At 39.5% G+C, this 22717-nt stretch overlaps 2 protein-coding genes across 2 annotated transcripts in view; one reads left to right on the top strand and one right to left on the bottom strand.

The window, feature by feature from the left end:
- Positions 1–22717, bottom strand: part of LOC131690221 (uncharacterized) — a 79919-nt gene that overhangs the window by 53375 nt on the left and 3827 nt on the right. The window lies entirely within an intron of this gene.
- Positions 15960–17858, top strand: LOC131690299 (probable 4-coumarate--CoA ligase 1). The gene is made up of 2 exons (XM_058975962.1): positions 15960–17047; positions 17114–17858. Exons 1-2 carry the CDS (start codon positions 15974–15976, stop codon positions 17669–17671), a joined length of 1632 nt encoding a protein of 543 aa, XP_058831945.1. The 5' UTR covers positions 15960–15973; the 3' UTR covers positions 17672–17858.

Raw genomic sequence — 22717 nt, 5'->3', positions numbered from 1 at the left:
TTGATTTTATCCCCGCGTAGTGTGTATGTGGGATATGTCAAGAAATCATGTGGAGTTTGGTCACAATAAAGACACTTTTGAGCTTCTTTCTTGCAATCATTTCCCTCCGTTATAATGACGGTAGGTGACTAAACTCCGTACGGTAGAGAGTCTTCCACGGTCAGACTTGATTCGGTGACCACACCATCAATTTCCACGTCTCGTGAAGGTACATATACGCGATGCACTGACATAAAGAGCTGATAGCAAGCAACCGAATTTGCTTGCTTCAGATCAGACAAAACAACGCAAGCCTAGCTTGGGTTAAATTCTGTAAATTCATTTACGACTGCATACCGTTGTGTCTAATTTGTATAACAATAAGTTAATTAGCTTTAAATCGGAACAAGATCACTCGAGAGCCAGTCGATCTTTTCTGGTAAACCACTACGCTTGTTGAGGGGTTTTGGATAGGAAAATATCGGATTTGCGTTTACGTTTCTACGATGGACGGATCACTGACTTCACCCACCAAAGAAAAGAACAGAAAAACTAATGCAAAGTAATAATTTAATACCAAAAAACTCATATAAAAATTTAATCCATCTCGTTGTACTATGACCAATGAAGAGACTTCCGAACACCTCACCGATAGCCAGTAGCACGCTGATTGGCACGTTCGCCATCAGATTGCAGCACAATGATAGGCATCGTTACAATCATTCCTTATGGGCACACACGTAGACAAACTTTTCGAACGACGCATTGCCTATTGTGCGGTGACTCTGTTTCCGAGAACGATGTTCTAAACTAGCAAGTAACACTGGACAAGACTCTTAACCTGCTCAAATTGAAGTAATTCTATGTAAGACTTCTTGTGAAATATAAGAGATCTCCATGAATACGAATATCAGTCAGTATTTGGAAGACGTTTGACAGAAATGATGAATGTTCAGCATGTCTTCGACAGCCAGACTCGACTCGTTGTTCACGCCGTCAATCTCTACGTCTCGCGAAGGTACATATACGCGGTACTCTAGCGTGAAGCGCATATCGCAAGCAACCGCGTTTGCTTGCTTCAAATCAAACAAAACAAGGCGCACTTTATGTGATCTAATCTTGGTAATTTCTGTTACAGTTGAACACCGTTGTGTCAGATCTTTCGCAAATTGTATAACATTATGTGAAAAATTGATTCGGATCTATGATGCACGAATCACTAACTTCGTCCATGTTCTCGTCGGGTAAACAAATCAATCGCAAAAAAATGAGAAAAAAAAAACAAAAAAACTACTGCTAAATGATATGAAATTTAATGCTAAAAGCATTTAAGCACTGGTTGTAAATTGAGAATTGTTGTTGTTTTCACTTTCTTCGATAGTGCTGGAAACTCCTGCACTAGAAAGGTATTTGCTTCGGTTTCTCTCTTCAACTCTATTCGATATTGTTCGTTTAAATTCGTTTTACGTCACTACCGGGGATCTTAGGATATCGTAGGAAGCTTAGCAAACGAAAAATTCCCAGTTCGCCCAAATAAGGTCCCTTCGAAGGGGTCTTCATAGTCTATCTCACTAGAAGAGAAAAAATCAAAGGGATTTTTTTGTAGCACAGGTGTAGCTTACTGCATAGAAGCGCGCAGAGCATTATTTTAAAGATCGATTAATTTTATTCCCGCGCAGTTTGCATGCGGGACATGTCAAGAGATCATGTGGAGTTTGGCCACAATATAGGTACTTTTGAGTATCTTTCGTGCACTTATCTTCCTAGTGAGACTCTTCACAATTACAACCTTACGAACCTTTTCAATGTAGACATGGCTAGACAGAGAAGACTCGGCAAAACTCGCTCGAACTGAGTCTTATGGGGGATAGTTCTTCATCCCATCTGTGAACTACACCGAGCGCAGGTAGCCTAACTGGCTGAAGCGAGGAGTCTTTGAAACAGCAAACTCCGTGCTTGAACAAGTCTTCGGCGGTCAGACTCGACTCGCAGACCACGCCGTCAATCTCCACGTCTCGTGCAGCTACATATACACTAGACCGGCAACAATTTTGACTTTTTTTCGGAACACTGCTAATTCGAATGGTAATTGGTAATGATAATCATATGCAAAATATGAACTTTTTTCCGATAGCTCTAGTTCACCCACAAGAGGTTTCAAATTTCTATAGTAATATATATGGAAACTTGGAAATAAAAATTTAAATTCCAATAAAAAAATTCACAGTAACTCTGCGTACCTCAAAACTTACAGTTGCGTAACTTTATATGCGAATATCTTTTTACTGCAAAATCGGATCAATTTGCAGTCTTCGGCAATGTTGATCCTTACACCTTAAGCTATATATCTGCAGATTTTGGGATGCACAAAATGATACTGGAATTTTGTACTGAATTTATTGTTTCAATTGCCTATTTTCCATACAAACTTGAAAACGCTTGTGAGTGAATTAGAGTTTTCGAAAAAAGCTCATAGTTGACAAGTGGTATATGAATCCAATTACCGTTTGATTTAACAGTGTTCCGAAAAAAAGTCAAAATTGTTGCCGGTCTAATATACACGGTACGCTATCGTGAAGAGCTGATCGCAAACAACCGCGTTTGTTTGCTTGATGTCAAACAAAGGAGCGCGAACCTTATTTGATCTGACTTTTATAATTTCCGTTACGGCTGAATACCGTTTTGTCAGTCAGGCTAGTCGATCCTTCCTGGTAACCTTAAGAAAATTGTGTAGGAAAAGTGGGAGTTTGTGCTAATGCGCTTTGTCAATTAGCGATGAATTGAAGAAGTGAATCACATTCTGACGCATCGATCGAGCGAGACAAGTGTTTAGGGGGCTAATTTGGTTGGTCATCAACATTCTGTTTTAAGATGGACGAGTTCATGACTTCATCCATCTCCATACCAGGTCAACTTTCACTGGTTATGCCGATACTATCAAGACGTAATTGTATAGTAGATATCTCCACATTTTGAAAAAAAAATCAAATATACATCGGTCAGCTCAGATTTTTGTTCTAGGTGTGAATTTAAGAACTTCCACCAAAAATGACTTAATTTGGACATAATTTGAAGGTGTCTCCAATCAAAAATCGTGTTTTTGCTATGTTTCCATAGGAAGATCACCTACACTCTGATTCAATAGGCCATATATGCCCACAAATTATCAAAGGTTGTTCCTTAGACATATATTAACATGTTTTAACAGGTGAACATAGCTCTAATCGCAATAGAAAATTTGTTAACTGTACAAACGCTAGTTCAAACATCTTTGTACGTACACCGGGTGCGTACACGAGAACGATTCGCACAGGGCAAAAAGAGTCAACGCTAGTGACGATGAGAGTGAAAAAGAGAAAACTGGTACCACGAACCTATGTGTACGCACACCGTGTACGTACATGGGATTCGGTTGTGCTGGTGAACATGTGCACATGTTTTGGTACGAAATAGTGTGTTTGAGTTCGTACACGAAGTGTGGGTTTAATGTGCGCACAGAACCGGAGCGAACATTGTGTACGATGTTCATTTGGGAAGTCTGGATATTGTAAATCGATTAATGAAAAGCAAAAAATTGAAAATTTTGACGTGCGCAAAAATTGTTTGCGTGCGCTGTCGTTAACGCTTGCTACGATTTCATCAAAGTTATTGTTGACAGGGGCGTGGATCAAAAACTTTTGTTCTTTCATAATTAGTCATTATATTTAAAAATACTTTCCCAAAATTAGTGAAGATCTCAAATAGAAATGTTTTGTTGAAAAACACTAGTCAGTCTCAGTAGTAGAGAAAACTATGGTGGTAAACTTTTTGCTACCGATACATAAACCTAGCTGACGATTATGGTAGATCTGAATAAGAATTGTTCATGACAACAGAGATATCTATTAGAATGCTATAAACTCTCCGGCTTTAATCTACATTTAATTATAGCAATGTTGTCTGATTTTCGTAGTCACAAGGTAGCACAACTCGGTAAATTGGGAATTGGGCCTTTTTATGAATTGCTGAGAGTTTCTGCAAACTTTAGGTATATTCTGTTAAACTAAGGATTTTCTCCGAACTTCAAATCTACGGCCTTGAGGGTAACCTGAAGAATTTCTGTGATCTCCTAGAACTTTTAGAAATATTATACGGAATCTTGGAAATTTCTACAAAGTTCAGGGAATCTCTCTTTGCTGAATTGTATACATTTCTCCTTGACGTTTGTAGGCATTCACTGGTAGCTCAAAAGAACCCCGAATTACCAAGGGATTACTACAAACGTCTATGAAAATCTATACAACAGCTCCACTCACTTCAGACTATATTGACGAGCTACAGCTAAGTACACTGACCTTCGACAAATCCCTATAAATTAAGTGAAATTGAACATCGGGTACGTCCTTGTAGATGATCCAGCTTTGGAGACACAATGTCCAGCAAACTCCAGAGAAGTCTGCTAGCTTCAGAAAAGTTTTGTGAGCTTCTGAAAAGTTTTTCGATCCTTAAGAAAGTGTTGAGAATTTAAAAGACAATTCAATAAACTATAAGAAAGTCTTACAAGTTTCAGAGATGGCCTACGAAATTCAGCGAAGTTCAATAAGTTTCTTTGAAATTCTGCAAACTTTGTGGAGACTAGTAGTTATTTTAAAGTACTTATTAAAGTTACCATAAATTCTAAAAACTTTTATCCCGTACGTTTCACTTAAAAGAATATTGGTCTAAATGTTTTATTGGATCATAAACAAAAACTGGTCAAGTGTTTAATAAAATAACCAGACAAGTATGACTGTATGCACAAATTATAGCTAAGTAAAATATCCCACGCTTGGTGCCTAAATCACTAACTCAGCAGTTAACGAAGATGTTGTCGGTAATTATGTTGTTAGACATCAATCATTAATGTTACATGTAATCAAGTACATGTTAACTTGACGATCAATTTGAAATGACGACCGTGGCAGCAATTGGTAGGGGATTTCGGGGCATGAACGGCTCTTGCTGGAAAAGCTTCTGAACATTAGATACATACAGAAAAATCTTTTCCCTAAGAATTCGTGTACTAAAACGATCATGGTCCGAAACGTCACGACCCCATTCAACCCACACTCCCCGATCTGGACATGGTGGTTAACAGACAACGGCTTCTGTGCGCTATGATGCCTGCCAGGTACCTGCACCCATCATGAATTATGGCAGTGCTGCAAGACACGCGGCTCGCAATGTGCAACGGGCGTGCATAATTCGATTTTTTTTTGCCGCTGGAATGAAGAAACGGCGAAACTAATTCCAAAACCGCGTGTCACATTACTATATAAACCTTGATGGTGCAATTTTGGTTTGTTGAACCCTTCCTTGAAGCTTCGAGGTTTTTTTTTGTGTGTGTGTCCATCGAAATGATAAAAATGTCAAGTTCCGTTGCCGTTGGAATATTTTAATAATGAAGAAATTTAACCGGCTACGGAAAAAAATTCCAACATAAAAAAAAAAATGTTCAACTGTTGTTTCACCACTTTCCGAACAAAAGAAACCCCCGCCGGTAGATCCGAACACAACCGTTGAGTATCAGATCTTGCAAAATGGAACACGTGTAGTTACACGCGAGAGGAGGGGTCGATGCGTCGCTGCACACACGCACGGAGTTTCAATTTCGCGCAATTTGCCTGCCGTCTCTAGGTGGTAAAAAGGTCGATTTGTTCCTTTCTACTGCATTGGCTGGCTTTTAGCCTACAAAAAAACCCCTGTAACAACAACAACAACACATATTGGCAGTGACGCAACAGTTAGTTGTACTCGAGCAATTGGCCTTTCAGTGTACTAACTGCTAAGCATGAAATCGCTTTTCGTATACCGAATTGATTGTACCCAGCTACTTGAGGTTATGTTAGGACAAGGTCTGCCTGCCTGCCTGCTACGATAGGCTTGATGGATTTTTGTTTTGATTCTGCAAAGCTGCGGTAGGTGTGTATGCAAACCGATCTGGCGGCAGTCACGTGTGAGAGCTCTAGGAACTCGGTAGGCTCTAGCTCGTTTATTGTTGTGAAATGCAACAAAGGCCTGCAATGATACTCTGATTTGAATGTTTTAGCCGGGCGGGGTGATGGTAGCTTTTCACACACTAAAAGCTGAACACAATATTTCATCATGTGACGTGCGCCAACTGTGACATGGCATACTATACTGTTCTACTTTCGAATGTATTCAGCATAACATACTGACAGTTGATGGTGGAGGTAAGCTACGAAGCAACAGACCGTGACGCCTTTATTGTTATAACCATAGTCATTGTAATGACCGTCATCATCATCATTGATCACGAGTACTTTTTGGGAATTAGTTACTAGGCTGGGTTCGGGTGTTCTAATGTCAACAAAGATGTGGACTCGCTTACGTAACTTGTGATCTGTTGCCCGCGCCGATCGTGCGTTTGTTTGGCCACGATTAGTGATTCATCATCCCCAAGTAAACACGTTCGGTTGATAATTTTGTAATGGTTGTCGGTAATTATCAGAAGCGCCATTGTGAATAAACTATTTGCAGGCAGTCAGTGTTTTTCAGTTCTTTCTGGCATGTAGTGTATTTTCCACAATGGCACGTTCTTAGCGACACCGGGAATTGTCATGGAATCGTTTCAGTCGAGACGGGGTATTATGCACTGAGTGTGTTTTTTGCAGTCCAATTGGGAGAGTTCTGTTTTTTCAATCGATGGTGGCACAATTTGTTTTATTAATCGGCTTGATTTTGTTTAAATTACAACCATTATCAGAAATTTGCATTAGTTTTATATTTGTAATATATAAACTATCAAACTACATTTTCTACTAATTGGCTCAAACTTGACATATCGTTGACATCATGCTGACTGAGTTCAGCTTTGTCCAGTTCAATCTTATTTTGATTAGAGTTTCATCCACAATACCAAGCTTATGGTTGTAAATTATTGAACAACGGACTATCGAGATCATAAGCAAAGAATGTAGTAAACATCGATTTGAATGTTTCGTTCTTAACTCGTCAGTATCTGACACCAACTTACAACCAGTTAGACGATACTTCCAGGTGGAAGCAAGTTGGTGTCTCCGTTTTTTTGGAGCTAGTGTCAATCCGGCGCTAGCTTAGTCCTGTCACTAAGTTAGTGTCGGATTCTTATGAGACGAAGTCGAAACGCTAATTCTATAACTAATTTAGTTATAGGTGTTGTGCCCTTTACGCGCAAATGTTTATTTTACTCAATTTTCTTCTTAGTGGAGAAAAATTGGTTTTTCCCCAATTTTTTCTCCTTAGGGAGAAATACAGCATGATGGAAAACCCATAAAAAAATCAAAGCAAAACAATTTCACTGATTCTTGTATTTTTTATTGATTTTACAAAAATGACTCCACTCCTTGTCGGGCGCCCTTACAGCAGTTGGTTCGGCCAAAGTTGTCGAAAAGAAAGATGGTGTCGTACTCTCAAGCATTCGGGTCGCCCTATTTACCAGTAGAGTAGAGTGGGGTCAAGTAGGTCAGTTTTTTTTTGGCGAGCTCGCGCGATTGTATTTTTTGCACTGATTTTAATAAACAAGCACTCGTTGGAAAGAATATACATTTGGCAACGTTTTGGCAATAATGATTTTATTCAAGGCTAAATATTTTTCAAGCTAAATCCAATAAAGTGAAGTACTTTTTTGATGTTTTTAAAATCTGGGGGTACGATAGGTCACACTATATTTGAGGTTAAATAAAACAACACACCTAGAAAGTTAGCAGTTCAACTTTTATTTGAAGAGTATGAATACTGCATATAATTTAAAAATTAATAACACAAATAATAAATGCAATCCATTGACGTGATTCAGCTAAGAAAATGAGGTGAAAAGTCATGAAACCGCGGAAGGAAATGTTAAAAATCATGTTTTTTTCAGTAGCTGCGTCTGGTTTTGTACTTGCAAATGATTTCTTCGGTGTCCTCGTCATCGCCAGAGTGTGGAATTGAAGTTGTGCATTCCGGCTAACGTGGTTGCTTAGCTGTGCTATGATCACATTTACACTTCGGAGCATTCTTTTTGGATTCCTTTTCCTTCTCAGAAACCGTAAACGAAGCCGCAATTAATACGGTGGATTCACGGGAACAGCCAAAATGACAGTCGTCAACGATGTTCTGAACCGTTTATCTAACTGATGCAACATGAGCTACCTCTCTATACCTATTGCACCCCCATACCTATTTGACCCCATTCTCCTCTGCCATTCAATCTTCGCTTCGAAATTTTTCGTATAGATCGCCCGGATATTTCAATTCAATGACTGAGATTTTCAAACGTTCCATCTCCTCCAGCGACGGTTAATGTGCCGTGGTCAGATCCGGCCAAAACACGAATGAAGGCCGCACTTCATGCTGTACACCTCCTCGTTGACTGAAAGTAAGAAGACCAGCTTTGATCTTCGCTTCTCACAGATTGTTAGTCACAAGATGACCTTCTTTGGGAATTTCGTGTGGGAGATATATTTTACGTCGTTGCTCACCTCCTTCCTGGAGGACATGAAATAACCGGTCCACTGCTAGTCATCGTCGTCGAACGTCAGCTACGTCTAAGTTCTCAGTTGTTCAGTATTCATTGTTAGTTCTAATTTGGTCGTACTCAGTATTGATTTCTCAGTTCCCAATTCCTAGTTCATAAAAAAACTAAGTTTTTAATTTACGTTGCTTAATTCGTAGTTCCCAATTCTCATTTTTTTAATTTAAACTTTCAGTTCTGCTTTCTCAGACTTCAGTACACATTTTTCAGCTCTTTTTTTTAATTTTCACTATTCAGTACTCATTACTTAGTTCTCAATTAGTTTCTTAATCATCCGTAAATCGCAGTTCCCAATTCTCAGTTCCGAACTATCAATTTTCTTAATTAACAGATCCTCATTCTTTTTTGCTCTATTTATTTCACAGATATCAGTTTTCAGTGCCCATTGCTCAGTTCTCAATCCTTTCTTCTCTATTTTCAGTTCCAAATGTACTGTTCGTAGTACTCAATTCTCAGTTCTCTCGTTTGACTTCCTTCTCTATTCCCAGTTCTCACATCTCAGTTTGCCGTTCACCATTCTCATTTTCCAGTAACTTCTCAGTTACTGTTCTTATTCTTAGTTTTCAGTTTGCAGTTCTCAATTCTCACTTCTCAGTTATTATCTTCCGATTCTCTCCGCTCAATTCTCTGTTCTACATTCTCAGCTTCCAATTTCTAGCAATATTGCCAATTCTCAAATTCTAGTTAACCATTCTTAATTCTCAATTATTTTCAATTCTCAGTTCTCTCAATTCGGGGGTTACAACTCTCATTTCTTAATACTCCTTTCTCAGCTTCCCAGTTCCCAATTTTCATCCATCTCTCTATTTACAGTTTTCAATGTATGATTCTCAGTTCTTCAATTTCAATTTTCAGTTCTCAATTCTCAATCCTCAGCTCTCATCTTTCGATTCTCAATTTTTAATTCGCTTTTTGTAGTTCACATTTCTCAGTTCTTAAATCTAAATTTCTCTACTTTCAGTATTCAGTACCGATTTCTCACTTTCTCAATACATAGTGCTCCATTCTTGATACTCATTTTTCAGTTCTCATTTATCTGTTCCTAACCATCAGATATCAATTTACAGTCCTACATTCTACATTCTCGACGCTCTGTTCTCAATTTTAAGTTCTCAATTCTGAGTTCTCAAGCCGCAGTTCCCATTCCTTAGTTTTTAATTCTCAGTTCTACATTATCACTTCACGATTCTTAGTTATCAATATTCCATTCTCAGTTATCATTTCTCATTCTCAATTTTTAATGCTGTTCTTATTGATCGAATCCCAGTTCCCAATTGTTAGTTCCGACATCTGCTCAATGTTCTGTTGTCAACACTGAATTCTTAATTCTCAATTATTAGTTGTCAATTTCCAATTCTTAGATCTCAGTTCGCATTTTTCAGTATTTAGTACTAAATTCTAATTTGTCATTCCTCAGTTGTTTCTTTGCAGTTCTCAGGCTTCAATTCCCAGTTCTAAGCTCTTAATTCTCAGTTTCCAATCCTCATTTCTCAGTTATTTGCTCTTGTTCCTTAATTCACAATTTATTGCTTTTATTCCGATTCCTAACCCTCATTGCTCAATTCATGGTTCTCAATTCCCCTTCATCAGCTCTCAATTTTCAATTCTCACCTCTGAAATCTGAATTCTTAATTTGCCTTAGTCAATTCTCCAGCTTTCCATTTTCATTTCTACGTAATTTATGCATATTTCTCAGCTGTCAATTTCTACTTCTCAATTCTTACTTAATTGTGTATTCAAAATTGAAATTTTTCTTCCAATTCTCATCTTTTGTTCCTCAGACGGCGCCGGTGGTTGAATGGTAAGCGTGACCGCCACTCATTTGAGTTGGCCTGGGTTCCATTCCAGCCGAGGTCGTTGAGATTTTTCTGAGGTGAAAAATCTGTGGTCACGTCTTCCTTCGGAAGGGAAGTAGAGCCGTTGGTCCCCGGTCCATGAGTTGATGGATCGATAATCTAGTCCAGATAGTGTAGAGCCACCTCTCTGGCGTCGGTAAAGAAGAAATAGAATCCAACTTCTATACTTACCAACAAATTCCTCCTCCCGTGATATTTGTGGAGTGCGCAGTAGTATACAGGGTGTTTGGTACATGATTAAGAACCTCTCGAGCGGCGATTGACTGTCATATTTTGAGAAAAAAATCGTTCTACACATATCATCAAATATCAGCCGTTACAGAGTTGAACTTTCTGTGTAAAAAAATATACCTCTAACTCGAATAGTATTCCTCGTATTTTAAATCTTTTAGTTCCATTAGAAAGGTGAGAAATTTTCTATTGAATGGTGTTCTCATAATTTTCAGTTAATTAATTTAAATTACATTTTAATTGTAAAGTAGTTCAAAGTTGGTGTTTTTGATGAGGTTTTTGTTAATTTTCTCAAAATAATGGATTATGATTACAGCAATATCTACTATCCAAAAGATGGGTTTGAGGACGATTTATAATTTGTTCTTCAACATGATATTCCTATCTCTTCTCGTTTTCTTGTAATTTCACTTCTAATTTTTTTCCTGTAATCGATCTGCAAGTGCTTAAAAGACTTTAATCTAAAAAATATGCTTTATATCGTTATTACCAGGGCTTCATTTGAAAGTTGAGAAAAATTGCTTTCGATGTATGTACAGATATCTTTTAGTTAAGTGTACTAAATGAGTTTTTACTAGTAAAATAACTCAAAATTGGCGTTTTTTGGAGTTTTGTAATTATTTTAATTATTAATCAACTAAATTTATCATCACTATTGTTCATTTGGTGCCCCTTAATATTCTCTACAACTTGTTACTTGACACATTATCCCTATCGCTTTTCATTTCGCTGCAATTCAATAGTTAACACAGCATGGCCTTATCACAAATGCAGTGGGTTCGAAATCGTTGTTTTTGCATAGGAAACGAGAAAATAAAAATGATTTTGCTTCGAAACTAAAAGAGATAATTGAATGGAGCCAAAGAAAGAATTGTAAAACTTGCATTAATTCCATGATAATAATGGTGCTGTTTCTTATTTACTATTTTAAGAAAATAACGAAAATGCTAATAATAACACTAACTTTAAACTAATTAATCTCTAAAAGAATACTAAATTCACTTAACTGAAAGGTATTTATACCTTTCTCTATGCAAAATTTTCCTGGCTTTTGAATAAAAATAAGAAAAGTACAATAAGTGCTATACTTTTTCAATAAGAGCTGGTATAAGTGAATATGAGATAAAAATATCCAAGTTCAATAACCCAAACACATGAAAACAAGAAAAGATAAGTGTATCATGTCAAGGAATAAATTATGCAACTTTTCAAAACTAAAAATTTGAATTATTAAAATGGTGATGTTAACTATTAAGATTTTCGCGAAATGAACGAAAAATCAAATCAAAATTGTTAAATTTTAAATAATTTACTGTGAAAAGGTTACTTAACCTCATTAGCTGAAACATTTGAGGACATTTTTCAATGGAAAATTTTCTCACCTATTCGATGGATCCAAAAGATTTGAAATACAAAGTATATTTTTTGAGTTAGAGCTATTTTAAGACAACTAAGTTTTTAACACAAAAAATTTAATAACTTAGTAACGGTTGAGATTTGAAGGTATGTGTAGAACGATTCTTTTTCTCCAAATATGACAGTCAATCATCCCTCGAGAGGTTCTTAACCATGAACCAAACACCCTGTAAACGGCCTCTAGCAAAAGCAAGTATCGGACTAACATCGCTTCCCCTTCCTTCCGCGATCTACGTTCGGGCCTGGCCGGCGCCGGTATTGATTGACATTGAAAGATGCTTCGCTACTCCCAGGCATAATTATCTACTGATTCCCTGTGCTTTCAGCTAGGCCAGATCGATAACGGAGTAGGAGCCAGGGGTGTTCGCACAAGCTCAATTCTCATCTTTTGCTCCTCAATCCTCAAATAATCTCAGTTCTCAATTTTTCATTTCCGATAATCGATTTTCATTGATTCGTTTACTGTTTCTCAACTCTCGATTGAATTTTGGATAATATCTATCATACTTTCAAAAAAAAAAAAACAATTAGCCTTCTTGAAATTAATATGTCCAAAATCCTAATTATAAATCAATTTTCTCTAAATAAATGTTTTAATGGTCACTAGAACCTGCAAATCGGCTTGTACAGAAGGGCATTGCAAGAGACATTTATTTTTAAATTACCCTTTCCCCATTCCCTTTCATATTATGACAAACGGCAAAATAAGTTCAGATACCAGATTTCACATCATTTGGACAATTTTTGATCCCCGCCCACTTCAGATAAAGAAATACGGGCATATTGAACATATGTTCGTTCCTTAAAAAAGAGAAATTCCCCAAATTTTGAATATAACTTATGTATGAGAAAAGGGATAAAAGCCTGCACACAAGTAACGGAAACTTAACATACAATATTCTCAGAGAGCGTTACGGTGGTTTTTGATTTAGATTATTGCAATGCCCGTGCTTCTGTTCGCGAGAAAGATATACAATCTTTTGCAGTTTAATCGTACTAATTATGTGACATTGACAGCATAATCGATCTGAATAATGATATGAAGTTGATCACACGATCCAAGAAAATTATTTATCATTAGACATATTACAACGTTTTCAGTTATCGTCTTTCATGAGTTGAGTTTGCATGAGAAAATGATAAAATTTGATATGGATGATGAAAGGGTTTAGAACTACATCTGAGACGTTTCTAGATTGGGAAAACTGGAAAAAAATATATGGTTTGTAACGTACCAAAACCCCAACATTTAATTTTTTTAAGAAACGGACACATTTTCATTGAAATACGAAGGTAAAATATATTGAAAACGACTGATAGCATAACCTTTCTATATGAGAAATGCAAGAACGAGTTATGGAATTCGATGTATTTTTCCCTCATATTGGCACCGTGCTAATAACAAAACCTCCAGTCAAAAATTGTGTAAATGACGTAAAATTTGGCATCTGAGCTTACTTGGACGCTTGTCGCAATAAAGAGCGAACACGAAATTATTGCGACACATTCAACAGGGCATAACTTTTTTACCATTGGGTAAAAATCAACCAAATTTTGCACACTTTCTCATTGATGTGTATTGTTTACATGCTGTCAAACTCGAAGTCGTATTTTTCGATTCAACGAAAATGGAGGTGAACCAACGCGAGTCGAGAGAACAAATTCTTTCCAAACACCTGGAATTTCCTGAGCTGTCGCACCGGCAGTTGGGAAAAATGTTGAACATTCAACCGTTTTCAGAGTGTAGAAGCGGTTCCAGGAGCGGTTGACGCTGGACCACGGCAAAGGAGCTGGAAGAAAACCGGAACCGGAGAACAAAAAGACGGAGGGAAAGGTGAAGCGGATGATTAAAGCAAATCCCAACGTCTCAAGCCGTGATTTGGCTAAAAAGATCGGCATGTCGCAGAGCTACGTCCAGAATGCAAAGAAGAGAGCTGGACTACATACATACAAGGTACAGAACTTCCCAAACCGCGATGAGCGGCAATAATCGACGGCTAAAACTCGGGCACGGAAACTCTACGAGAAGATGCTGAAAAAATATGGCTGCTGTGTGATGGACGACGAAACGTATATAAAAACCGATTTTAAGCAAATTCCGGGGTTGGAGTTTTTCACCGGCAAGAGCAAGTTCTATGTGGACGACAAATTTAAGAAGAAGAAAATGTCGAAGTTCGCCTCCAAATATCTCATTTGGCAGGCCATCTGCTCTTGCGGACTGAGGAGTGAGCCTTTCCTGACAAAGGGCACAGTAAATGGCGAGATCTACAAATCTGAGTGCCTCGAGAAGCGTCTTTTGCCGTTCTTGCAGCAGCACGGCGAAGCTCCGCTATTTTGGCCAGATTTAGCATCATGCCACTATTCTAAAAGTGTCCTGGAGTGGTATGAGGCCAATTCTGTCCATTTTGTTCCAAAGGACATGAATCCGCCAAACTGTCCGGAGCTGGGCTCGGTGGATCAGTACTGGGCAATGATGAAGAGGGAACTTCGGAAGAGCAAGAAGACAGCAAAGACGAGAAGGACATGTTAAGAAAATGGAAAAAAAACTGAGAACTGGTACCGAATGACACTGTAAAGACTTTGATGGAAGGCATCAAGCGAAAATGCGTTCAATTTTACACTCAAGGCTCCATCGATTAACTTTTCTTTTGATTTACGAAGTAAATATATGTATAAAACTACCCTAAAATTTTGGTTTGATTTTAAACATTATAAAAAAATTAGCATGACATGTTCGGTGTCGCAATAATTTCGTGTTCGCCCTTTATGAAGAGGGGCTTCAAAAGGTAGGCATGACTGCGAAATCCATCGAAATGAAATCAAGTTCCGTGACGGAATGTACTACCAAGACTTTATTTTGTTCTAATAGCGAAGTTTTACTGGAAAATTGAATTTCCTTCTTGAATGATACTCTGAACCACTGTGCAAATGCAAGAAACTGAACTAAAAGACAACCTTTCATCATACCAAGTCAGAGGCCGCCATCCAAATGAAAAAAATGGCTACTGCTACTCACATTGTTTTTACTTAATCGCGGAATTAACAAAACCATCAGTAGAAACGTAGATTATTCGCCTCCTAACCTACAATTATTCTCCTCAACAATCCTTCCGCGATTTTTATCAAAATAAAGTAGTCGCACGTGCTAAGCATCCACGTACATCAACAAGAGTTGATTTAGTATGCCGCGCACTATCCGTTCGTAGCTTACTGCTGCTGCGAACCAGTAGCTGAACAGCGGCACTCACTGCCATGACGACGCGGAAAAGCGTAAACGTGCTGATTGCCATGCCAAACAGTGTACATAGACGGGCGATTCGCCTGGCTCGAAAATGTACGCTGACTGACTGACGGACTGACTGAATGCGCGCGTCATGAAGTAAATTTTCCTCATCGCCGTCGGTCGCGGTTCGCTGAATTCACCGGGGGTACGCGCGCGATTTTGGTTGAAACACAAATATTTGAACAGAATTTTATGCTTACCATTTTGATGCGATGTTTTTCATTGGAACATTTGTTATTAGCAGTTGGAGGTACCTATGTTAGAGGGTCAAACTCTGTAGGCGATGAAACGTCAATGTCCGATTTTAAAAAGGCTGCCAAATCATGGATTGCTTTGTTTAGGCGAGTGAGGTGAAGTTGCCATGAACAAATTTGAAACTTTTCAAATGTTTGTAGCTGAATCAGTAATGGAGTAATCTGTTTGACACTTCGATTTTAAGAACCTGTCAATATCCAAAATTTGTTTTGAACTGAGTCTTGGAGAAGATTCAACAAATTTCACTTTTCATCTCAGAAAATGCGGGGGATGACGAAAAGTCAATAACAGTAACAAACTTCCTGATCCGTATCTGATACCATCTGATAAGACTAAGCCTACCAATTGAACTTGACATATAAAAGTGAAGCACTTGCAGTTTAATCGACTAGTACTACATGCGACATCACTGGAAAGATGTCACACTTCGATCAAACGACGCGTACCTGGAACGGCCCCCGGCAACCGCCGATCATCAATCCAGCGGCCAGTGTCGGTCAGGTGATTGTGAACGTTCTGGAACGAACACCGGAGAAAGTGTTTCAAATATGTGCCGACACCGGAGAGACTATCACCTGCAGTCAGCTACGAACTCGCACGATCCGGGCGGCTTTATACTTGAACAAACGGTGCAACCTGTCCAAGGGCGACATGGTGTGTATGGTGGTGAACAACTGTTCCAGCGTACCGTCGGTGTTATTTGGATGCTTTCTGCTGGGGGCTCCTGTCCACACGCTGGACCCATCCTTCGAACAGTCCGATCTGGTTAATTTGATGGGGATCACGAAGCCGCAGCTGATATTCTGTAATAGACACAACGTGGAAACTGTGAGGCAATCTCTTAAACAGCTAGCTTTAACGGCACGGGTTATGGTTTTGGACGACCCGGAAACTGAAAAACTACTATTCGATCCAGCGGAAGGTGAGAAAGGTTATCGACCACCTTATCTAGGGGATTCGGATAAAACCGTAGCCTTAATCGTGTGTTCATCGGGAACAACTAGCCTGCCGAAAGCGGTTTGCCTGAGCCATGCCCAACTGATCGCACCCTACCCGTGGCTCATAAATCTGGGCATCGATACTCTACTGTGCTTCAGTTCCCTCTACTGGGTATCTTCGTTTCAGATGCTAATGACGACCCTTTTGAACGGGCACAAACGGATCACAACGGCGAAACCTTTCAGTCCGGCTTACGCTTTCGAACTGATCACCAAGTTTCAGGTGACACACGTGTTCACCCCACCACCGATGCTAGCGGAACTGGTTGAATATTGTGAATCGAAAGGGTTCCGACTTTCTTCGCTAAGGATCATTGGATGCGGTGGTAGTTGCCTGCCGGAGACCGTGCGGCGTAGGGCAAACGCATTGCTGCAGCCCAATGGAAAGGTTTACCTAGGTTACGGCATGAGCGAAACCGGCGGAACGGTTTCGATCGATCTGTTCGGCAAACCGAACTCGGCCGGGGTGTTGGTGGCCAATGTTACTGTGCGAGTAGGTGTTAATAATATTTATAACTAATTGTAAAAACTGTTAAACAAAGAAAACACTTACCTACAGATCGCCGCCGAAGCCACCGGTGACCTGCTGGAACCGGAACAGGAAGGCGAGATTCAGGTGCGCAACGATCATCCTTTCGCCGGTTACTACGACAACGAGCGGGAAACGCAGGCACTGCTAACCACCGACGGATTCATCAAAACCGGCGACATCGGATTCTTCGACAAGACCGGTTTCCTGTACATCACCGATCGAAGCAAGGAAATGCTTCGCTACCGGGGCTTCCAGATTGCCCCGGCTCAGCTGGAAGCCCTGCTGGTCGAACTGCCGGAGGTCAGTCAGGCAGTGGTGGTAGGAATTCCGCATCCGGAACCACCCCATGTTGATCTGGCTACGGCACTTGTTGAGGTCCGGGGACATCATCAGGATCTCCGTGGTGAGGAGCAGCGGCTTTTGACGCTGGTTAACGAGCAGCTGCCGGACTACAAACGACTGCGAGGTGGGTTGTTCTTTGTCGATTCGTTGCCTCGGACGGCAAGTGGAAAGATAAACCGGAGAGAGGCCAAACGGTTGGCTCTAGAGCTTTCACAACTTACAATTGACAGTGGTCTAACTTAGACGGTGCTAGATGAATTTTATCCTTTTTTATTACTTTTTTTGTCATGTTTCATGATTTATTCTTCCTTCTTCGCTTGTGTTGTGTGTATGGTTATGGTCATACTGTATAACAATTTCTTCGCTCTATGTGCTACTTTCACTAATTCCTCTCGATGAGCAATATGATTGCAGAATAAGGATAATAACAATAATTCTAGTAGTTCAATAGGTCATTTGAGAGTTAGGAAAAGTCGATCAGAAATAAAAACAGAATACTACCCGTTTGAATCGGTCATATTGAAGACCGATTCAGGGTTGATCCGGAGTTGAACCGAACTTAAGAAGCACGAATCAGTGAAAAACATAAAACAAAAATAAATAGCTATCTACCCTAGCGCCACCAGACAAGACTGACTAATAAAAGAAAATAGTAACTATTGAACTATTAGGTGGTGATGAGCACAGTGGTGCCAGAGATAAAAAAATTCCCTACTCTAGCTAAAAGACAAATAATAATATTAATTTGTTATCAGTGTGCTCGACTCGACAAAATAGTATCAATAACAGACAGATCGCAATCAAAATAAATAAGCCAAGCTCAGACGCGCACTTTTACCTTATCTATAAGCAAATAGGAAAAAGAAAATATTTCTCGCATTCTTCCACGTTGTCTGTTTTCCCCCTATAATTGTTAATAAAAGACAACAGGCAACCGAAAACAACATAGGTTGCTTCGTTCATGAACTGTTTTGTTTTATTTTGTGTCTCTTCGCTTGTGTTTGTTGTCAATAATGTTCATATTGGAATAACGTTTAATTCTTCTTCTAAATCGTTTTGTGTCTACTAAAAAGTACTATAAGTTATCTAGTCTACTCTATATCTTTTTTTGTTTATTTGTTTCGTCTCGGTTTTTTTGCAATTTCCCAATATATATAATACCATCGTTTATCGCTCCGTCTGCCCGACCAGACAGAAAAATGTTTTACTAGTTACGTAAATTTATTTATTTTTTTACTAACTAGATTCCGCATTCACTTTGTACACTTTGTCTGACTTAGTTCTGTGTGAGTGTGTATGTTTGTGTCGCTTCAGTGACAGTTTCCTTTTCCATCCGATTAGTTTTTTGTAACTACTACTACTACTAGGAGATTTCCGCTGTTGAGGTTAAAGTAACTTTTTGCTGGTGCACCGATACTGTGTAAAAAATCGAAGATTTGTAGTTCAATTAAAATGATCCATTTGGTAACTATAGAAAACAAACTGTAATGACAAGACGTTAGCTTCGGTATCGTTTAGCTTTTGCGTTACATAGAATGATTCAGGTCCTAGAGAAGCCTACTGGGACGAGTGGCGAGCAGTGAGATACATTTTGACATTAATATTGCGCACTTCTCACCGACCTGGACTCCGCACTTTCAAAGTGCCAGTGATCAAGCTGCTACTGAACGCTGCGAGCTGGCAAAACACATGTATTTCAAGAGACAGAGATGGTACTTTCATAGACAGACCAGTCGAACTAACCAGTCTATGCGAAGAATTTAATAGAAGAATAGTAAGTGCACGGCGCGGTTAGAATCCAGTCTCGTTGTACGATCCGAATCAGATGCAGATTTAGTTATTAGATTGCGCTCTAGGTTTGCGCGAAGCTGTCATTTTTATATGGATTTTGTAAACATAAGAGCGAACCTAAAACTGAAATCAGCAAAAGTAACTTCACTCCAATAATTTCAAAGTTCATATGAAAAACCTATCCCAACTTGGATTCTAAACCGACATTCACATCACTGTCATTAATCAACAAATTATAGACAAAGTTCGACCACCAATCGTGGGGGTTTCCAGAACTGGACGGTACTAGAAGACCTATGGAAAGAGAGCTGCGGACACTTCATTTTTAAATCTTTTGGAAAAGGGTTCAGCTGTCAAAAACGAATCCCTTAGAACTAGAAAAACTCTAGAAAGAGAACTGCGTAGACTCCATTTTGAATTTACTGGATTCGTATTTTTCTGTGAAAAAACGAATCCAATCGAACACTGCCTATACTGATAACATTGGACGTGATGCCATACAACGCCGGGGCATACGTTGCCAAAAAAGCTGTTTTTCTCTCATTTACAATCACTGATGCAAAGTCAAACGTCAAACAAAAGCAGTTTGGTTTGTTTTCCTCACGAAATACCTAACCTCAACCAGTTTTTGCAGAGTAAAGTTTTTTTCCAGTTGTGGACTAAGCTATGGCCGCTGTCAATGTCGATGAAACGATGATTACCAAAGCTTCTTCTCGGTTTAAATCGTTTTTCAATCCGGGACCCGAAGAATACATCAACGGTTTGGCGACTCTGCTTTTGCTTCAGTTATCTTGCCAGTGACATTTTTTCGTCTCACTGTAAGTTCGCGAACATGTTTCCAATCCATAAAAAGCGAAACATCAATAACTATCGTGGAATAACTTCATCGAGCGCTCTCTCGAGCTGGTGATTATGGAACCACTTCGGGGTCAATGCAAGCAGTATCTAATCCAGGATTAACATGAGTATACGCCTGGACGCTAAACAGCCTGCCGAGTCTAGCGTCCTACATAACAGGGAGTATGAAACGTCGCGCTCAAACTGATATTATGTACACCAAGCTATCCGCCGTTTTTCAAATAACAAAATTGATAAATTTGAACTAAATGGTAGTTTTTGCAGCTGGTTGGATCCTTGCTCTACGATCGAGAGATAATGATTGTCATTGAAGATTGCCAGGAACTTATTTTTACATTAGGAATAACGCAAGGAAGCTACTTGGGACCGTTGATGTTTGCGCTTTACTTCAATGACGCGTATTTAGTGCCGAAAACTCCTCGCCGGTCCTGCGCAGACGATCTTCAAATATTTCGTCTCTTCCGCTCAATTCGGGATTGCCGTTTTTCCAACAACAGCATGAAACCTGGCAGACTTCCAGAACTTTTAAACTACGGAAAACCTGGAGATAAGGCACATTCCATTGAGAGGTTACGGGTTTCGGCTATCCTGGGTTTTCACTCATCTGATATGGTCACCCTAATTTGAAAGCAGTGTGACAGCAGTTTTATAAAGCAATCGGTACATCAGCGGCAAATTTGTTGGGGTCCAAACGTTGAAATCAGTAGAATGACTAATTCGACGTTGAAACTGAATGCTTGCAGCGGCTATATGTCTGATGAGCCACCGAGCGAAAAACTTCATCGGCACGCGACACACGGATACGATGAAAAGGCAGTCGCAGAAACAGAGTGAAGCTTTGACAGGATCGACGAGTTTAATAAAACGATCAACAACATAAAGAGGGGAAGTGCCTAACAGGCGGAAGGAGACTGTTGAGTTATTATTCGTAACTTGAATGATAAGGTCGTTGGGAAGGACGGAATCCCGATCGAACGTCTAAAAGTGACCGGTTGTATGAAGCAATCCACTGCGTGATCTGGATGATCAGGCTGCCTTCGGATTGGATAGATGACCTTATTTGCCATCATCTAGTCATAATCTAGAGGGTAAGAACTATCGAGGCATAACAATCATCAATGCCATCTTCTGCTTAGCAATATTTACCGATTTACCGAATTCTTCGGCGAATACCAAAGCAAGTTTCAAAATTTCGGAAAAAATAGTGGTGATAGACTTTGAACGTTAAAAACTTTCATTGCACTGAGCAGAATTACACAATTTTCATAACAAATATAACACAAAAGCTGACCTTGAGAAAATATCTGAAAAGTGTTGTGAGGAAACCTAGTTTTTCCCAGTCTATTTCGGGCAGAGCCATCAGTATGGAGCACCAATCTTGTGTTTTACAAGAATGATAGCTCGGCCTACTTTATATTCACCTGCGTTGTAAATCACTACAATAAAGAGCATCACTGACTGTTTCTCCATAATGTTCGTGTTTATTCCACTGAAAACATAGGCAATGTAGGATTCGACAGTTCGTAGCTCTTAGCAGGAATTGCACAACAACTAAAGAGATGTCGACTACCCTTCTTCTGCGTGGCGTTTGACGCAACATGTCTAATCTCGCCTGACTGCACACGACTTTTCTCACCCAATTCGGAAGGGTCATCTCGGATGACGTGAAACGCCAATTTAATCTTACCCGAGTTGGCTTTTAGAGTAGACACAGAAAGACAGTGTGAAGTGAGACTAAGGCTGGATGTGTATTGACATTTACCCTGTGAGAAAGGATTCAAGATCACTCCGCTGCATCGGCCAAAGTTAGCCATTGCTAAGAGAGTGACATGCGGGCAAGAAGAATGCGAAAAAGGCCTCTTGCAAATTCCATGCTTTTGAAATACAATTGATTTTCGAAGCAATGATGTTATCCTAAAACAATACAATCGAGCCGAACCTATTTGATTGAGATTATCTTTTTTTTTTTTGGGTTTCCAACATGAACGTGGTTCCAATGAATATCACTAAATTTGAATGACCAACCATAAGTTCAGTCATCATGTCCCGGGCATTACCCAGCAATCTGCTTGGTTTCACGGACGACATCACTGAAGTTGATCGCAGAGCAGTGGAAGAGGCGTTAGTGTCTTCTAGTAGGTAGACTTTGAAAACCGAGTGCGATTGAATACAAACTTTGACAGGTAGCTTATAGAGAACGAGGCAGTCTGAACAGTGTTGGTTTTAAAGAAGAAATATATGGGAAACGAAACGAAGTTCTCGAAGAGTTCATAAATTTTGGAACCCCGCCGTGACATGTGATAACGATGTTAGCCGCGAGATTTAAAGGATTGCTTACGGTTGCGAGTAGGACTTTCTGAGTGTTGAGGTTTTAAATTCACACACGCGCACAAATCTTGTTCCATACAAATCGCTGATACTCCCTGTAGCTTTAGCGGCTTAGAAGCGTAGTCGTTGAAGGAGACAGACTATCTGTTGCTCAGTGTGTGTTGGTGAAAGAAGTTGCGCTCAATACTCGGAGACACAATGGAGAACGGCTCAGATGTATGAACCATGAGCTGTACTAAGCGTATAGACCTGAGCTGTCATTCACAGGCTGATTAAGCACGAAGGATTATAGTGGGCTGAGAATGTAACGAG

Source organism: Topomyia yanbarensis, chromosome 1 (assembly GCF_030247195.1).
Source record: "Topomyia yanbarensis strain Yona2022 chromosome 1, ASM3024719v1, whole genome shotgun sequence".
Lineage (NCBI taxonomy): Eukaryota > Metazoa > Arthropoda > Insecta > Diptera > Culicidae > Topomyia > Topomyia yanbarensis.
This window is presented reverse-complemented; position numbering and strand designations above follow the sequence as displayed.

Bases quoted from the DNA above. Each gene is read 5' to 3' on its own strand.
- LOC131690299 (XM_058975962.1), top strand. From the start codon at position 15,974: ATGTCACACTTCGATCAAACGACGCGTACCTGGAACGGCCCCCGGCAA. The intron at 17,048-17,113 runs GTAGGTGTTAAT...ACTTACCTACAG, and splicing joins TGGCCAATGTTACTGTGCGA to ATCGCCGCCGAAGCCACCGG.